Source organism: Chiloscyllium plagiosum, unplaced genomic scaffold, assembly GCF_037043375.1.
Source record: "Chiloscyllium plagiosum isolate Xiang-an unplaced genomic scaffold, Cpla_swu_hap1 HiC_scaffold_3, whole genome shotgun sequence".
NCBI lineage: Eukaryota > Metazoa > Chordata > Chondrichthyes > Orectolobiformes > Hemiscylliidae > Chiloscyllium > Chiloscyllium plagiosum.
Window position 1 is genome coordinate 106,252,592 of NW_028270141.1, and position 17,521 is coordinate 106,270,112.

The 17,521-nt window shown below is 43.4% G+C and overlaps 1 protein-coding gene across 1 annotated transcript in view; it reads left to right on the top strand.

Moving 5' to 3' along the window:
- ube3d (ubiquitin protein ligase E3D) overlaps positions 1-17,521 on the top strand; it is a 165,084-nt gene that overhangs the window by 42,320 nt on the left and 105,243 nt on the right. The window contains exon 8 of the mRNA XM_087982339.1: positions 11,106-11,278. Within this exon, the coding sequence (XP_087838465.1) occupies positions 11,106-11,278 (173 nt within the window). The remainder of the gene's footprint in view (positions 1-11,105; positions 11,279-17,521) is intronic.

Below are 17,521 nucleotides of genomic sequence, written 5' to 3' on the forward strand. Positions count from 1 at the left end.
CCTGACCTCTCCGCCTCCACCCCCACTCCGGCCTATCACCCTCACCTTGACCTCCTTCCACCTATCGCATTTCCAATGCCCCTCACCCAAGTCCCTCCTCCCTACCTTTTATCTTAGCCTGCTGGACAAACCTTCCTCATTCCTGAAGAAGGGCTTATGCCCGAAACGTCGATTCTCCTGCTCCTTGGATGCTGCCTGACCTGCTGTGCTTTTCCAGCAACATATTTTCAGCTCTGATCTCCAGCATCTGCAGTCCTCACTTTCTCCTCGAAGATTCCTGCCTCTTGGCCAAGTTTGGATCCAAAATGCCTTTAGCTTGGATTCCATCAGCTTTTTGATTTGATTTGATTTATTGTAGTCACATGTACCTATATACAGTGAAAAGCTTTGTTTTGTGAACATTACAGAGAGATCTTAGCTAACAAAGACATACGGATCATCGGGTGCTTAGACAGAGCGAGACATACAGGTTCGAACTGCACAGAAGTTGTGCAAAGCAAGATCAACATTACCAAGAGCAGACTGTGATACATCTCATCCAGGCCACAGTTTCGGCTGCTAAATCCTCGGTCTATTTTAATTCCTTCTAATATTTCACAGTCTTCTACCCTGATGTTTTTACCTATGTCATCCACATTGATTGTGAAGACTGTGCATGGTATTCACTGAGTTTTCCGGGTAATTTAGGAATTACCTTGGTAGTCTGTAATGGGCCCTACACTGCTGTGTGATTCCCTTGCTCTTCATGTATTTTAAAAACTCTTTTGGATTTTCCTTTATCCTACCTGCCAGTGCTTCCTCACGCATTCTCTTTGCATGCCTAATTTTCTTGTTAAGTTCCCCACTGCATTTTTATACTCTTCCAGGGACTCTGTTGAATTGAGATCACTGGATCTGTCTTATCTTTCCTAATCCTAACTTTTACATCCGTTGGTATCCAGGATTCTCTGGTCTTGGTCCTATCTTTTGTCTTTATGGGAACATATTTGTTTTGTGCTTACACTATTTCTCCTTGAATGCCTCCCACTACTCTGACACAACTTTATCTGCATGTAGTCGCTTCTAGTCCACTTGGGCCAAATTATTATCTTATTTTAGTAAAATTTGCCTTTCCCCAGTTTGGAGTTTATTCCCAACCCATCCTTATCCGTTTTCATACTATCCAAAATATAACTGAATAATGGCCACTAATTTCAAAAGGCTTCCGCACTGACACTCCTTCTACCTGCCTAGGCTCATTTCCGAATATTCGGTGCAAAATCCCCAATGCCAAGAAGATCAATACAGTGCACAGTATTCAAAACATGATCTCACCAGTGTTTTGTATAACTGAAGCATAACCTCCCTACTTTTGCATTCAATTCCCTTTGCAATGGAAAGTACCATTTTGTTAAATTTCCGCCGATTACCTGCAGACTATCCTTTTATGACTTGTGCCTGAGGACATCCAGATCTCTCGAAGCTCTGCAATCTCTCACTATTTAGATAATATGCTTTTTTTTATTCTTGCCAAAATTTCACACTTTCCCACCCTATACTCAGAGATCTTTGCCCACTAACTTAACATACCTGTATCCCTTTGTAGCCTCTCTTACATAAGTTATTTATCTACCTGTTTTGTCACAGCAAATATTGCAGCCATTTCTTTGATCCCTTCATATGAACCATTTGAATAAATTGTAAATTGCATGCACCTATCTCTCTCCATAACCAAGGTGAAAGTCACAGAATTGTGGTCACCATCACCAAAATGTTCACCCACTAACAAGCCCATCACTTGTCCTGGTTCATTACCGAGTATCAAATCCAATATGGCCTCCCCTCTGGTCGGACAATCTACATACTGAGTTAGAAAAGCTTCCTGGACACACTGCGCAAACACCGCCCCATCCAATCTACTTGATCTAAAGAGCTTCCAATCAATATTTGGGAAGTTGAAATCGCTCATGACTACTACCCTGTGGCTTCTGCACCTTTCCAAAATCTGTTTCCCAATCTGTTTCTCCACATCTCTGCTGCTATTGGGGGGCCTATAGTAAACACCCAACAAGGTGACTGCACCTTTCCTATTTCTGACTTCAGCCCATACTGCCTCCAAAGGCAGATCCCCCTCGAACTGCCTTTCTGCAGCCGTTATACCATTTCTAATTAGCAACGCCACCCCCCCTCCTTTTTTACCACCCTCCCTAATCTTACTGAAACATCTGTAACCAGGAACCTCCAACAACCATTCCTGTCCCTCTTCTATCCACATTTCCGTGATGGCCACAACATCATAGTCCCAGGTACCGATCCATGCCTTAAGTTCACCCACCTTATTTCTGATACTCCTTGCGTTGAAGTATACGCACTTGAACCTATCTCTGTGTCCGCAAGTATTCCCTGTCAGGGTTGTTTCTCGTATCCTCCACAGTGAAGACTGGTGCAAAATAAATGTTCATCTGCCATGCTTCCTCTTCCGTTATTAACTCCTTAGACTTATTTGCTGGCAGGCTAACATTCACTTTAACTCTTTTTTTTTTAAAGGCTGATAAAAACTCTTACTATCAGCTTTTATATTTTCAGCTGGCTTTCTCTCCTTTTCTAATTTATTTCTCTTTATTAATCTCTTGGTCAATCCTTGCTGTTTGTTCATGTTTGGTGCAGTTCTCTGACTTGCTACTGACCATTGCACGATTTGATATGTTTTCTTTTGATATATTATATCTTTTGCTTTTTGACTTTACCACAGATGCTGTCTCCTTGGAGTCTTTCCTTTTTGTTGGAATGTACCTATTCTACATTTTCTGAAATATCCCTTTAAATGTTTGCCACTGCATCTCTATTGACCTATCCGTAACCCAGTTCACTTTCACTAGCTCTGATTTCTCATGATACGGGTAATCACTGTTATTAAATTTTAATATGCTAGCGGTGGACCCATCCTTCTCTCCCTCAAACTGAATGTAAAATTAAATCATTTTATGATCACTTCTGCCTAATGGCATCTTTACTGCGAAGTCAATAATTAATCGTGTCTCTTTGGATAATAAGGACGAGGATAGCCATCTCTCTGGTTGTCCCAGAATATGCAGCTATAAGAAAACATTCTGTGAACGTATCGAGCCTACCTTTGCCCATCTGAATTACCTAGTCTGTAAGGATGTTAACATCCCTCCTGAATATAGCTGCACTTTACTGCTAACTCACATGATTACTATATATTTACTATGATTAGATTACGTGGTTACTCTACACACTCTTACAAATGCCTTCATCATTTCCCTTACCTGCCTATAAAACTTCTACATCCCTGTTTCCTACAGTTAAGTCATTCCTCTCTATTGTGATCATACTTTATGAAAGAATAGAGCCAGTCCCTCCATCTCTTCCAAGTTCCTCTTTTTCCTAAAAGTCCCTGACTAGAAATAAACATTTGAATTGGGGGAGGATGATTATCATAAGATAGGACAGGATCTGGCCAAAGTGGACTGAGAATAACTACTTGTAGAAAAAATCTACATTTGCACTGGTGGAATCTTTCAAAAAGGTAAATGTGAAAGTACAGAGCCACCATTTTCCTGTAAAGGTGAAGATTGCGATCAAACTTCCAGAGATACATGGTCATCACATTGAGGATTCGATAAGGAAATGAGAGGAAGCTTATGGGTGATGAGGTGCTATGGGCCATCATTAGCAGCAGAATTCCAGTACCCTAGCACAATCTGTAACCTCAAGGCCTGGCTTATCCCATACTCAACCATTATCCTCGAATCAGGGGATTAACCCAGGTTCAATGGAGCGTGCAGGAGGATGTGCCAGGAGCAGTACCAGGTATACATAACAATGAGGCGCCAACCTGGTGAAGCTGTCCAACAGCATAACCAGCAAGTGATAGCCAGAGCTAAGCAACCCCTCAACCAGCCGATCAGATCTAACATCTGCAGTCCTGCCATATCCAATCATGAATGGTGGTGAGCAACTGAACAACTCACTGGAAGAGGAGGTTCTACAAATATCCCCATCGTCAACGATGGAAGAGCCCAGCACTTCCATCATTGCAAAGTGCATTCGCAGCCATCTTCAGCCAGAAGTGCCGAATAGATGATCCATCTTGGTCCCCTCCAGTGGTCCGAGACCAGCCTTCAGCCAATTCGATTCACTTCATGTGATATCACAGAATGGTTGGGGATTCTGGATAGTGCACAGTCTACAGGACCTGACACCATTCCGACAATAGTGCTTCCAAATAAACCTGTTGGACTATAACCTGGTGTTGTGTGATTTTTAACTTTGTCTATCCCAGTCTAACATCGGCACCTCCAAGTCATGGCAATAGAACTGAAGACTTGTGCTCCAGAACTTGCTGCTTCTAGTACAGTTACAACATTGGCATCTACTCGATAATGTGGAAAATTGTGCAGGGGCATTCTTTACACAAAAACAGGACCAATCCAACCGAGCTAGTTATCGCCACATCAGTCTACTCCAGGTCATCAGTAAAGTGATGGAAGATGTCACTACCAGTGCTATCAAGCAGCACCCCCTCAGCAATAACCTGTTCAGTGATGCCAATTTGGGTTCTGCCAGGGCCACTCAGCTCCTGACCCCATTACAGGGTCAAACATAAACAAAAGAGCTCAATTCCAGAGGAGAGATGAAAGTGACAGCCCTTGACATCAAGGCTGCATTTGACTGAGGATAGCATCAAAGAGCCCTAGCAAAACTGGAATCATACGGTATCAAGGGACAAACTCTGTGCTGGTTGGAATCAGGTAGGTAAAAACAATGACTGCAGATGCTGGAAACCAGATTCTGGATCAGTGGTGCTGGAAGAGCACAGCAATTCAGGCAGCATCCGACGAGCAGCAAAATCAACGTTTCGGGCAAAAGCCCTTCTGATGAAGGGCTTTTGCCCGAAACGTCGATTTTGCTGCTCGTCGGATGCTGCCTGAATTGCTGTGCTCTTCCAGCACCACTGATCCAGAAGCTGGTTGGAATCATACCTGGCACAAAGGGAGATGGTTGTGGTCATTGGAGTTCAGTCATCTCTGTAGATATTACTCAGTGACATCATCCCAAACATCTTCATTAATGACCTTCCCTCCATCATTAGGTCAGACATGGGAATGTTTGCCAATGACTACACAATGTTCAGCACCATTCGTGACTCCTCACAGACTGGAGCAGTCCATATTCAAATGTAACAAGATCTGGACAATATCCTGGTGTTGGCTGACAAGCAGCAAGTAACATTATGCCATGTAAATGCCAAGGTATGACCATCACTAATAAGAGACAGCCTAACCATCTTCCCTTGGCATTTAGTGGTGTTAGCATTGCTGATTCTCCCATTCCCGACATCCTGGGGGTTACTATTGATCAGTAAACTCAACTGGACATGCCACACCAACAAAGTGGCTACACCAACAGGTCAGAGGCTAGGAATACAGCAGCAAGTAACTCATCTACCCATCCAAAACCTGTCCACCATCTGCAAAACATGAGACAGGAGTGTGATGGAATACTCCCCAATGCCTGGATGGGTGCAACTCCAACAACACTCAAGAAGCTTGATACCATCCAGGACAAAGCAGCCCAATTGATTGACACCCTATCCATAAGCTTCCACCACTGATAGTCATTAGCAGCACTGTGTGACACCTACAAGGGGCACTGCAGACATTCATCAAAGGTCCTTAGACAGCATCTTCCAAACCCAGGACCACTTCCATCTTGAAGGACAAGGGTAGCAGATACATGGGAGGCCACCACCTTCAAGTTTCTCACTTGCAATCCTAACTTGGAAATATATCAGTGTTCTTTCAGTACCACTGGGTCAAAATCCTGAAATTCTCACCCTCATGGAATTGTGGATAAACCCACAGCAGATGCGTGTATGAAATGAGCTACCAGAGGAAGTGATGGAGGCTGGTGCAATTAGAATATTTAAAAGGCATCTGAAAGGAAGTGTTTAGAACGATATGGGCCAAGTGCTGGCAAATAGGACTAGATTAAGTTAGGATATGTGGTCGGCATGGACGAGTTGGACGAAGGGTCTGTTTCATGCTGTACATCTCTGTACTCTGACTGTAGGTGGACTGCAGCGATTCAACAAGGCAGCTCAACTGCAACTAGGGATGGATAGTAAATGCTGGCCAGCCAGCGATGCCCAAATCCAGTGAGTGAATGGAAAAGTCCCAAGGGCTCAGATCATTAGGACAGCAAAGAAAGACCACGTGAAAACATTGTCAGGTAAATTAAGTGAAAAATCCAAGGCATTTTCTAAGCATCATTGTGGGCACGAAGATGCCCAGGTGATAAGTGGGGCCCATTAGGGACTTGAATGGCAAATTGTGAGTTGAGTAAGAAGATGTAAGGAAAGGTTTAAATGAGTACTTCACATAGAGAAGAATGATGAGGGATATCAAAAACAGGGAAGAAGAATGTGATATACTTGAACAAATTGTCATTCAGAGGGAGGAGGTATTAACAGATTTAACAGGTTTAAAATCAGATAAATCCCCAGACCAAGATGGGATGTATCTCAAAAGCAAAAACCAAAATTGCTGGAAAAGGTCTGGCAGCAATCTGCCATTCGTATCTCAAGTTGTTGTGGGAGGCAAGGGAGGTGATTGCAGGTGCCTTAACACTGTGTGTTATATAGTTAGAAAGGACAGAACACTGAGGACAGCAAGGATGAGTGATTATGGTTTGGACAGCACTCAATGCTGCTGTTGAAGCGGTGGTAGCGGGATGAGTGTCTTGAGTTTCTTCTGGAATGTTTTGAGGATGTAACTCTGAAGATGGACGAGGGAGATCCAGTAGATGTAGTGTACCTGGACTTTCAGAAAGCTTTTGATAAAGTCCCACATAGGAGGTAAGTGAACAAAATTAGGGCGCATGATATTGGGGGCAAAGTACTAACTTGGATTGAAAGTTAGTTGGCTGATAGAAAACAAAGAGTAGTGATAAACTGCTCCATTTCAGAATGGCAGGCAGTGACCAGTGGGGTACCGCAGGGATCAGTGCTGGGACCGCAGCTTTTTACAATATATATTAATGATATAGAAGATGGTATTAGCAATAACATTAGCAAATTTGCTGATGATACTAAGCTGGGTGGCAGGGTGAAATGTGAGGAGGATGTTAGGAGATTACAGGGTGACCTGGACAAGTTAGGTGAGTGGTGCAGTTTAATGTGGATAAATGTATGGTTATCCACTTTGGTGGCAAGAACAGGAAGGCAGATTACTACCTAAATGGAATCAATTTAGGTAAAGAGGCAGTAGAGAGAGATCTGGGTGTTCTTGTACACGAGTCAATGAAGGTAAGCATGCAGGTACAGCAGGTAGGGAAGAAGGCTAATAGCATGCTGGCCTTCATAACAAGAGGGATTGAGTATAGAAGCAAAGAGGTTCTTCAGCAGCTGTACAGGGCCCTGGTGAGACCACACCTGGAGTACTGTGTGCAGTTCTGGTCTCCAAATTTGAGGAAAGACATTCTGGCTATTGAGGGAGTACAGCGTAGGTTCACGAGGTCAATTCCTGGAGTGGCGGGATTACCTTACACTGAAAGACTGGAGCGATTGGGCTTGTATACCCTTGAGTTTAGAAGACTGAGAGGGAATCTGATTGAGACATATAAGATTGTTAAAGGATTGGACACTCTGGAGGCAGGAAACATGTTTCCGCTGATGGGCGAGTGCCGAACCAGAGGACACAGCTTAAAAATACGGGGTAGACCATTTAGGACAGAGATGAGGAGCAACTTCTTCACCCAGAGAGTGGTGGCTGTGTGGAATGCTCTTCCCCAGAGGGCAGTGGAGGCCCAGTCTCTGGATTCAATTAAGAAAGAGTTGGATAGAGCTCTCAAGGATAGTGAAATCAAGGGTTATGGAGATAAGGCAGGAACAGGATACTGATTAAGGATGATCAGCCATGATCATATTGAATGGTGGTGCAGGCTCGAAGGGCAGAATGGCCTTCTCCTGCACCTATTGTCTATTGTGCCATCAGGACTGTGAGGGATGTTTGAAAGATCATCTTGTCAGTGATAACTATGCCTAGGAACCTCAGATGGAATATGGCTGCTAGATTAGAGTGGTGCTGGAAAAGCACAGCAGTTCAGGCAGCATCCGAGGAGCAGGAAAATCGACGTTTCGGGCAAAAGCCCTTCATCAGGAATTCAGATGCTGCCTGAACTGCTGTGCTTTTCCAGCACCACTCTAATCTAGAATCTGGTTTCCAGCATCTGCAGCCCTGGTTTTTACCTGGAATATAGCTGCTGATGGATGTAACTGACTGGTGGAGAAGTGAGAGTTCTTACAAAATGAAGATCAAGTTGGAAATACAGTGAGATTATAAATGATACCATATTTATGTTGGAAGTTATAAGAGTGAATAATGTTAGAATTTTTCTTGTACTGATTATTTTCCTTAAAATGTAATTTTTTAGTTGAAATTTCCTCATCTGTTAATTAACATTTGAATTTTTGTTGGTTTTATTTCCTTTATTGCAGCAAAATATTTAAAGTGGAATATTGTCTGGTGGCGTTCTTTCCATTGGCCTCATGGAGATTATTTTCTCGTTAAAGTGTTATCAGTCTCTGTGGCGATTATAACACAATGTTAGAAATATAGAAACTGGGAACAGGAATGGACCATTCCACTTTCTCAACTTCTCCACTTCATCAAGCCTTTAAAATCTAACAATATACATACCTCTTTCTTGAATATATTCAGTGACTTGGCCTCCACGGCCTTCTGTGACTCCCTGATCCAGAGTCCCCAGTGAGAGAAAACCTCCTCCTTGCATCTAGTCTGTCCAGCCCTGTTAGAATTTTGTACGTTTCAATCAGATCCCCTCTTGTCCTTTTAAACTCTCATAGATACAAGCCCAGTCAAACGAACCTCTCCTCGTAGGCCAGCCTTGGTAACAGCCTCGTGAACCTCCACTGTTCTTCCTCTATGGAAGGTATGTCTTTCTTACAGAGGGAGACCAAAACTGCACACTGTACTGGAAGTTTGGTGTTGCTAAGGCCCTGTATAACTGCAGTAAGACATCCTGACTTCTGAACTCAAATCATCTTGCAATGAAGGCCAATATAGCATTTGCCTTCCTAGATGCTTGCTGCACCTGCCTGTATTGACTGGCGTACAGATTCCTTCATATATCCACACTTCCCACTATATAAGCATTTCAATAATACTCTTCTGCTCTGAAAAAATGTATAGCATCGCATTTAGCCATTTGTCATGTACTTGCCCACTACTTCAACTTATCCAAATCATCTTGAAGCCTCTGTTCTGCATCCTCACGACTCATAATCCTGCCCAGCTCTGTATCAGCAAACTTGAAAACATTGCATTTGGTTCGCTCACCCAGATCATTTATATAAATTGTAAGGAGCTGGGAACAAGCACTGATCCTTTTGGTACTAATCACTGCCAAACATCTGGAAAAAGACCTACTTATTCCTGCTCTCTGTTTCCTGTCAATCAATTCTGAATCCATGCCAATGTATTACTCCGATCCCATGTGCTTTACTTAAGAACAAGAACAAAGAAAATTACAGCACAGGAACAGGCCCTTCGTCCCTCCAAGCCTGTACCAATCCAGATCCTCTATCTAAACCTCTCACCTATTTCCAAGGATCTGTATCCCTCTGCTCCCTGCCCATTCATGTATATGTCTAGATACATCTTACATGACGCTATCGTGCCCACCTTTACCACCTCTGCTGGTAAAGTGTTCCAAGCCCCCACCACCCTCTATGTAAAGAACTTTCCATGTATATCTCTGTTAAACTTTTCGCCTCTCACCTTGAACTTGTTACCCCTAGGAATTAAGTCCCCCATTCTGGGAAAAAGCTTCTTGCTATCCATCCTGTCTATACCTCTCATGATTTTGTAGACTTAAATCAGGCCAACCCTCAACCTCCATCTTTCTCATGAAAATAATCCTGATCTACTCAATCTCTCTTCACAGCTAGCACCCTCCAATACCAGGCAACATCTTGGTGAACCTCCTCTGCACCCTCTCCAAAGCACTCACATCCTTTTGGTAATGTGGCGACCAGAACTGTACGCGGTATTCCAAATGTAGCCAAATCAAAGTCCAATACAACTGGAACATGACCTACCAACTCTTGTACTCAATACCCCATCCAATGAAGGAAAGCATGCCGTATGCCTTCTTGACCACTCTATCGACTTGCTTTGCCACCTTCAGAGTACAGTGGATCTGAACACCCAGGTCTCTCTATACATCTGTTTTCCCCAGGGCTTTTCCATTTACTGCATAGTTCACTTTGAATTGGATCTTCCAAAATGCAACACTTTAATGCCTTTTAGAATACACAACACTTCCTCCCTCCTTATGCTGATTTGGCCTAGCATAATCAAACATCTATTCCTCACCTTAACATCGTCATGCCCCTCTCCCCAGTGAATCCTGACACAAAGTACTCATTAAGAATCTTACCCATTTTCTTTGATTTCACACTTAACTTTCCTCCTATATCCTTGTGTGAGCTGATCCTTTCTCTTGCTCCTTATATACAAATAAAAGGCTTTTGGATTTACCTTAACCCTGTTTGCTAAAGATATGTCATGACCTCTTTTAACCCTCATAATTCCTCATTTCAGATTGGTCCTACGTTCCTGATATTCTTCAAAAGCTTCGTCTGTTTTCAATTGCCTAAACCTTATGAATGCTTCCTTTTTCCTCTTACCTAGCCTGACAATTTCACCTGTCCCTAATTTAGATTTAGATTACTTAGTGTAGAAACAGGCCCTTCGGCCCAACAAGTCCACACCGACCCTCCGAAGAGCAACCCACCCAGACCCATTCCCCTACATTTACCCCTTCACCTAACACTACGGGCAATTTAGCATGGCCAATCTTCCTGGCTTTTGCCCACTAACCACTTGGAGGCAAAGCTGCTGAAAATCCAAAAACACCGAATTCACCGGTGCTTTTTGTTGATCAGAAATGAATCGCGGGTGACTTTGCAGACAGCCATCCTTTTAAAGTCTGCAATTTACTTTCCAGTGCCTTGCTTACGTTCAGATGTATTAGCTATCTTCTTTGATATGTCTGTGTCTTTTTTCCCTTTCTTAAAGCTCTGGCTTTTGAATTCGGATAGCCTGCTGGTGAGATCACACAATGATTCAAATAGTGATTTTACAAGAGTTGACAAGAACGCAGTTAAGCCTGAGTCGTCTCACAAGTTATGTGAAGGAAACAACGCTGTCAAAGTACTGTATCTGCCCTGTTTAAATGGGAGAAACAAACTGTAAGTAATATTGTTTTGAACATTTCTGTGGAATTTTGAAAAAGCTAGACTGCTGAAAATGAGATGAAATAATATCACTGTGGTGTTGGTGCTGTTAATTATATTATTGTGATATTAATAAAGAAAGATTCTGCTCCATTGATTTGCTCAGAACTTCAGGCATAAAGTGTTTTGTGTGTAATATTGTTTAACTCGGAGATAGCTGTGGCTGCCAAGTCTTGCCTCTTGTCATTGCACTGCGCTCCTTGAGTGGAGTCGCTCTGCAGATCCATCTGCTGTCGAAAAAGACAAGCATGTGAAGATAAACAATTGAATCAACTCCGGCATGAACTTTGTTTTGGGGAAAAATAAGATATCACAGGCAGATTTGTGGTTCGATGAAGATCGTGCTTGGCAAGCACAATATTGGACAGTTGGAGTTGATGTCATGATGATGTTTGTGCTATTATTTATAGGGGTATCCAAGATTGTGACACAGTGACAATTAAGAGATGGTGACATACATTCAATCAGGGTGCTATGTGATCTGAAGGGCAAGTTGCAGGTGATGATATGTCCCATGCACCTGCTGCTCTTGACCTTCTAAGTGGTAGAGGTTAAGGATGTAGAATGTTGAATTGGCCTTGGCGAGTTGCTGCAAAGTCTCTTGTCAGTGGCCAGACTGTTGGCACTGGGCATATGGTGGACTGAGTGAATGTTCGGTGCTATTGGCTCAGGGAGAATTACAGGCTGGAGAAACACCGGTCTTCTGAGCTCCAGGAAGTAGCTGTCTGAGATGGACTTTAGTTTCAGGGACTGGATTAGGTGCTGATGGTGGGCACCCTGCAGCACAGCTTAGATGGCTGGTCAAACCTGATTCTGTTTGGGCAACTTGCCGTGCTCTGATGTTTTTAGCAGGTGACACTTTAATTGTTAAGCTGCCCTCTGTGAGGGAGACGTGCCTTAGAGAGCTGCTGGCCTGTTTGAGAGTGGCAGCTCAGTACTGGTAATGGCCAGAGACCTCCAGCTAAGACTAGGACCTCACTGAGACTGGGCTGGCAGGTCCTAGCTCCGGGGGTGTTGGTTGGGAGAGGGGTTATTTGGTGGGGTAGGGTTGGTGTGGACCTGGGAAGGGAAAACCGTGGCAGTGGCAAGGCTCCAATTGAATTGTTCCTCTTCCCTCCTCCTCCCTCCCTCCCACCTCCCTCCATCTCCTCACTCTAGCTCATTGACTGGTGAGCAGAATGTGGGGTCAAAATGGTTGGGCTGCACGTTGATCCCATTAAATCTGAGTGGCGAAAGGCTGAAGGTAAGAAGTTGGTTTTTAGAGGCACAAAGTCCCTGTTTTGTGGGTCCATCCACCAGTTTCCTTGCTCATGAATGCCATAAAATCCCCAGCCCAGTTTCTCTCCCAAAAGGTGACAACTCTGACGTTGGAGCTTTCTGCTCTAAACATCAATATCAAAATTTTCACACCTCCATCATCCTAACACTATATTTGTTTATCATGTGATGTCACTGGACTGGTTTGATAAACAAATTGCACTCAATCAATGGTTCTGTACAGATTGTCAAAAGATTTAAAGAGAATGAAAGGCCTGGTTCCTGATCCAAAACCATCTAATAAACCTGGTGCAGTTGAGGAAAACAGATTTGGATGAGAAGAGTTATGCCATCACCGCTATGGATTATGTACTTGCCATGCTGCAGTAGCAATGTTTGCTGCAGTTCACTTTTTAGTCATATTTTTCATGTTGCATGTGCCTGTTTGAATTTGGATGTCTCTGGTGATTTGGAAAGGTCTGTTCTTAACACCACTGGTGAAATCAGACAGGAGATTTGCATATGACTGGGGAGCACTGGTTGTGTGGAGGGAGGTGAGAAGTCAGGGAGTGTGATGGGGTGGAGGAGGGAGGTTTGTTTTTAGAATGTTTAATTACACAACATTAATTTTTAATGTGTCTAATTTAGTTGAAGTGAGAACGATTTTTATTTGCGCTTAATTTTGTAAAATTAATTTATGTTTGTGATATGGCTGGAGGCTGTTCAGTGTGAATGTAATTACTTACAAACATTTTGTACTTCAGAATATCCAATTGACAGCAGAGCTTTTGCGGGACTCAGTGATGCAGAATGGGCCATGAATATTTTTCTCTTTTCATGTGGCCTATTGAGTTCACTGGTCAGTGGTATAATGTCACTATGACAAAAAATTTGGATGTTTGTGAAGTTGATCATATGTTTTCCATTTTGCTGCTGTCTCCTTTATCTGCATTTACCCCAGTGCCTCTTGTACGGCTGGTGCTTTCTGCTTTTGTTTAAAGTGAATGTTATTGAAGAAATAAAAGCACACATTCCAACCTTAGTTTTTCTGTCTTTCTAATGAAACTTTTCTTTCCCTGAGCAGCACGCTAAGTATAAATAGCCATAAATGTTAACCTGTATCTGTCGATCCTTTAAGTGTTAATGTCAAATTTCTAGGCAAAGTGGTTGATGAAATCATTGGTTTGTCTATAATGAACTGGGTGGGCTCTATGTGATCTCACAACAACAACTTATTTTTTACAAGCCAAAAGAACTGTGGATGCTGTAAATCAGAAATTGCTGGAAAGGCTTAGCCAGTCTGGCAGCATCTGTGGAGAAAAGTCAGAGTCAATGTCACGGGTCGAATGACCCTTCCTCAGAACTTATATTTTCATTCCTGATTAGATTACATTACAGTGTGGAAACAGGCCCTTCGGCCCAACAAGTCCACACCGACCCGCCGAAGCGCAACCCACCCATATCCCTACATTTACCCCTTACCTAACACTACGGACAATTTAGCATGGCCAATTCACCTAACCTGCACATCTTTGGACTGTGGGAGGAAACCGGAGCACCCGGAGGAAACCCACGCTAGGGCTTATTCCCGAAACGTCGATTCACCTGCTCCTCGGGTGCTTCGTGACTGGCTGTGCTTTTCCAGCACCATAGTCTTAGACTGATCTCCAGCATCTGCAGTGCTCACTTTCTCCTTCTATGTTCATATCCCTGTTTCCCGGTTTCTGTGCTAGGTGTTTCACAGGAGTATTATAAAATAAAGAATGACACTGAGGCCACCTGAGGTAATAGGTCAGATGAAAAGCATGGTCGGTGAGATGGGTAACAAGAAGTGTGTTAAGCGCGAGCTAGGTAGGAAAGTGTAAAGGTTTAGGGAGGTATTTCCACTGTTTAAGGCCTTGATAACTGAAAGCACAGCCAACAGTTGGTGGAGCATTGAATTTTGGGGATGTCCAAGAGGCCAGACTGATTGAAGTGCAGGTATCCTGGAGGGTTGTGTGGCTGGAGGAAATCACAGTGATGACGAGAGGCCATGAAGGGTAAGAATTTTAAACCAAGACATTACTTAACTAAGCACCAATGTAGATCGGCAGCACATGTGATAGGGGATAGGGACTCAGTACAAACTAAGACATGGGCAGTGGAACTTTAGATGACCTTAAGCTTACTTGGGGCACAATGTAGGATATCATAGAGATGTTGTGAGGTAATAATAAAGGGACAAATGAGGCTTTTTGCATTAACTGTGACAGGAGTGAAATCCACTGATGCTATAGAGATGGAAAAGTTGTTGTCAATGATGGTGTGAATACGAGTTTGGCAGTTCATTTCCGATTAAAATGTGACTGTCAGCCAGAGACTTAAAGTCAGTAGCTGGAAATGGAGGTAAGCGTGCAGATCGAAATCACACATTGTCGGTCTTCTCAGTGTTTCATTGGATAAGCAGTCTGCTCCTTTTACACCATTGGAGACATTGAGAGAGTTGGTATGAGGTAGAGTCACATATCATCAGTGGACAAAAGAGAAAGTGCGAGAAAAGCTAAAAGGTCTAAAAATTGATAAATCTGCTGGCCTGGATGGGCTACATCCTAGCGTTCTGAGGGAGGTGGCTGAAGAAATAGCGGAGGCATTGGTTGTAATCTTTCAAAAGTCACTGGAGTCAGGGAAAGTCCCAGATGATTGGAAAATCGCTGTTGTAACCCCCTTGTTCAAGAAAGGGTCAAGACAAAAGATGAAAAATTATAGACCGATTAGCCTAACCCTGGTTGTGGGTAAAATTCTAGAATCCATCGTTAAGGATGAGATTTCTAAATTCTTGGAAGTGCAGGGTCGGAATAGAACAGGTCAGCATGGATTTAGTAAGAAGAGGTCATGCCTGACAAGCCTGTTAGAATTCTTTGAAGAGGAAACAAGTAGGTTAGACCAGGGAAAGCCAGTGGATGTTATCTACCTAGACTTCCAAAAGGCCTTTGTTAAGGTGCCTCACGGGAGGTTGCTGAGTAAGGTGAGGGCTGAAAATGTGTTGCTGGAAAATCACATCAGGTCAGGCAGCATCCAAGGAGCAGGCAAATTGACGTTTCGGGCATGAGCCCTTCTTCAGGAATGAGCTCCAGCATCTGCAGTCCTCACTTTCCCCCTGAGCAAGGTGAGGGCCCATGGTGTTCAAGGTGAGCTACTGGCATGGATTAATGATTGGCTGTCTGTTAGAAGGCAGAGAGTTGGGATAAAAGGTGCTTTTTCGGAATGGCAGCTGGTGACAAGTGGTGTCCTGCAGGGTTCAGTGTTGGGGCCACAGCTGTTTACTTTATATAAATGATCTGGATGAAGGTGTTAGGGGAATTCTGGCAAAGTTTGCTGATGATACGAAGGCTGGTAGTACTGAGGAGGTGGGGAGGTTGCAGAAAGATTTAGACAGTTTAGGAGAGTGGTCCAAGAAATGGCTGTTGAAATTCAATTGAGCAAATGTGGGGTCTTGCACTTTGGAAAAAAGAATACAGGCATGGACTATTTTCTAAACGATGAGAAAATTCATAAAGTCAAAGTGCAAAGGGATCTGAGAGTCCTAGTCCAGGATTCTCTAAAGGTTGACTTGCAGATTGAGTCCATGGTTTAGAAAGCAAATGTAATGTTGTCATTCATCTCAAGAGGGTTGGAATGTAAAAGCAATAATGTGCTACTGAGACTTTATAATGCTCTAGTTAGGCCCCATTTTGAATACTGTGTCCAACTTTGGGCCCCACACCTCAGGAAGGACATACTGGTACTGGAGCGTGTCCAGCGGCGATTTACACGGATGATCCTTGGAATGGTAGGCCTTACATACGATGAACGGCTGAGGATCCTGGGATTGTATTCATTAGAGTTTAGAAGGTTGAGGGGAGATCTAATAGAAACTTACAAGATAATGCATGGCTTAGAAAGGGTGGATGCTGGTAATTTGTTTCCGTTAGGCTGGGAGACTAGGACCTGTGGGCAGAGCCTTAGAATTAGAGGGGGTCAACTTATAAAGGAAATGAGGAGACATTTCTTCAACCAGAGAGTGGTGGGCCTGTGGAATTCACTGTCACGGAACTCAGTGGAGGCCATGGCATTAAATGTCTTGAAGGCAGATATTGATAAATTCTTGATCTCACAAGGAATTAAGGGCAACGGGGAGAGTGCAGGTAAGTGGCGTTGAAATGCCAATCAGCCATGATTGAATGGCGGAGTGGACTTAATGGGCCGAATGGCCTTACTTTCACTCCTATGTCTTATGGTCTTATGGACATATGAAAATTATTGCTGAGTCTTGAGATGATGTTGCCAAAGAATTGCATAGCATTGAACAACAGGAAGGTAGCTACAGATGGATCGTTGGGGGATACCAAAGATAACAGTACACGAGTAGAAGTGAAGCCATTGAAATTAATATTCTGGCTACAACTGGAGTGATGGCAGAAACCTCATTGGATTGATTTAAACATGAAATTCTGCGAAGTAGGGAAAGAGAGGTGACAACATACTTCAGGACTTGAGCAGAAAGAGAGGGTGGAAATGAATGCTGCTTTGTCTAGTAGGTAAAAACAATGACTGCAGACGCTGGAAACCGGATTCTGGATTAGTGGTGCTGGAAGAGCACAGCAGTTCAGGCAGCATCGAACTGCCGTGCTCTTCCAGCACCACTAATCCAGAAGCTGCTTTGTCTAGTGTCCGATTAGTTCAGTTGGCTGGACTGCTGGCTTACAATGCCAGCGGTTTGGGTTCACTTCATACACAGGCTATGGTTATTGTGAAGGGCTCTCCTTTTCAACCTTTCATTTCACCTGAGGTGTGAGATCCTCAGGTTAAATCACCATTAGTCGGATGAGGTTTTAGCCCTATGGTCTGATAGGTCTATAGTATAGCAACTTACCATTTACCTCAATGGGATAGCCCACTGAACATCAAGCCTCTCTGTTCAGA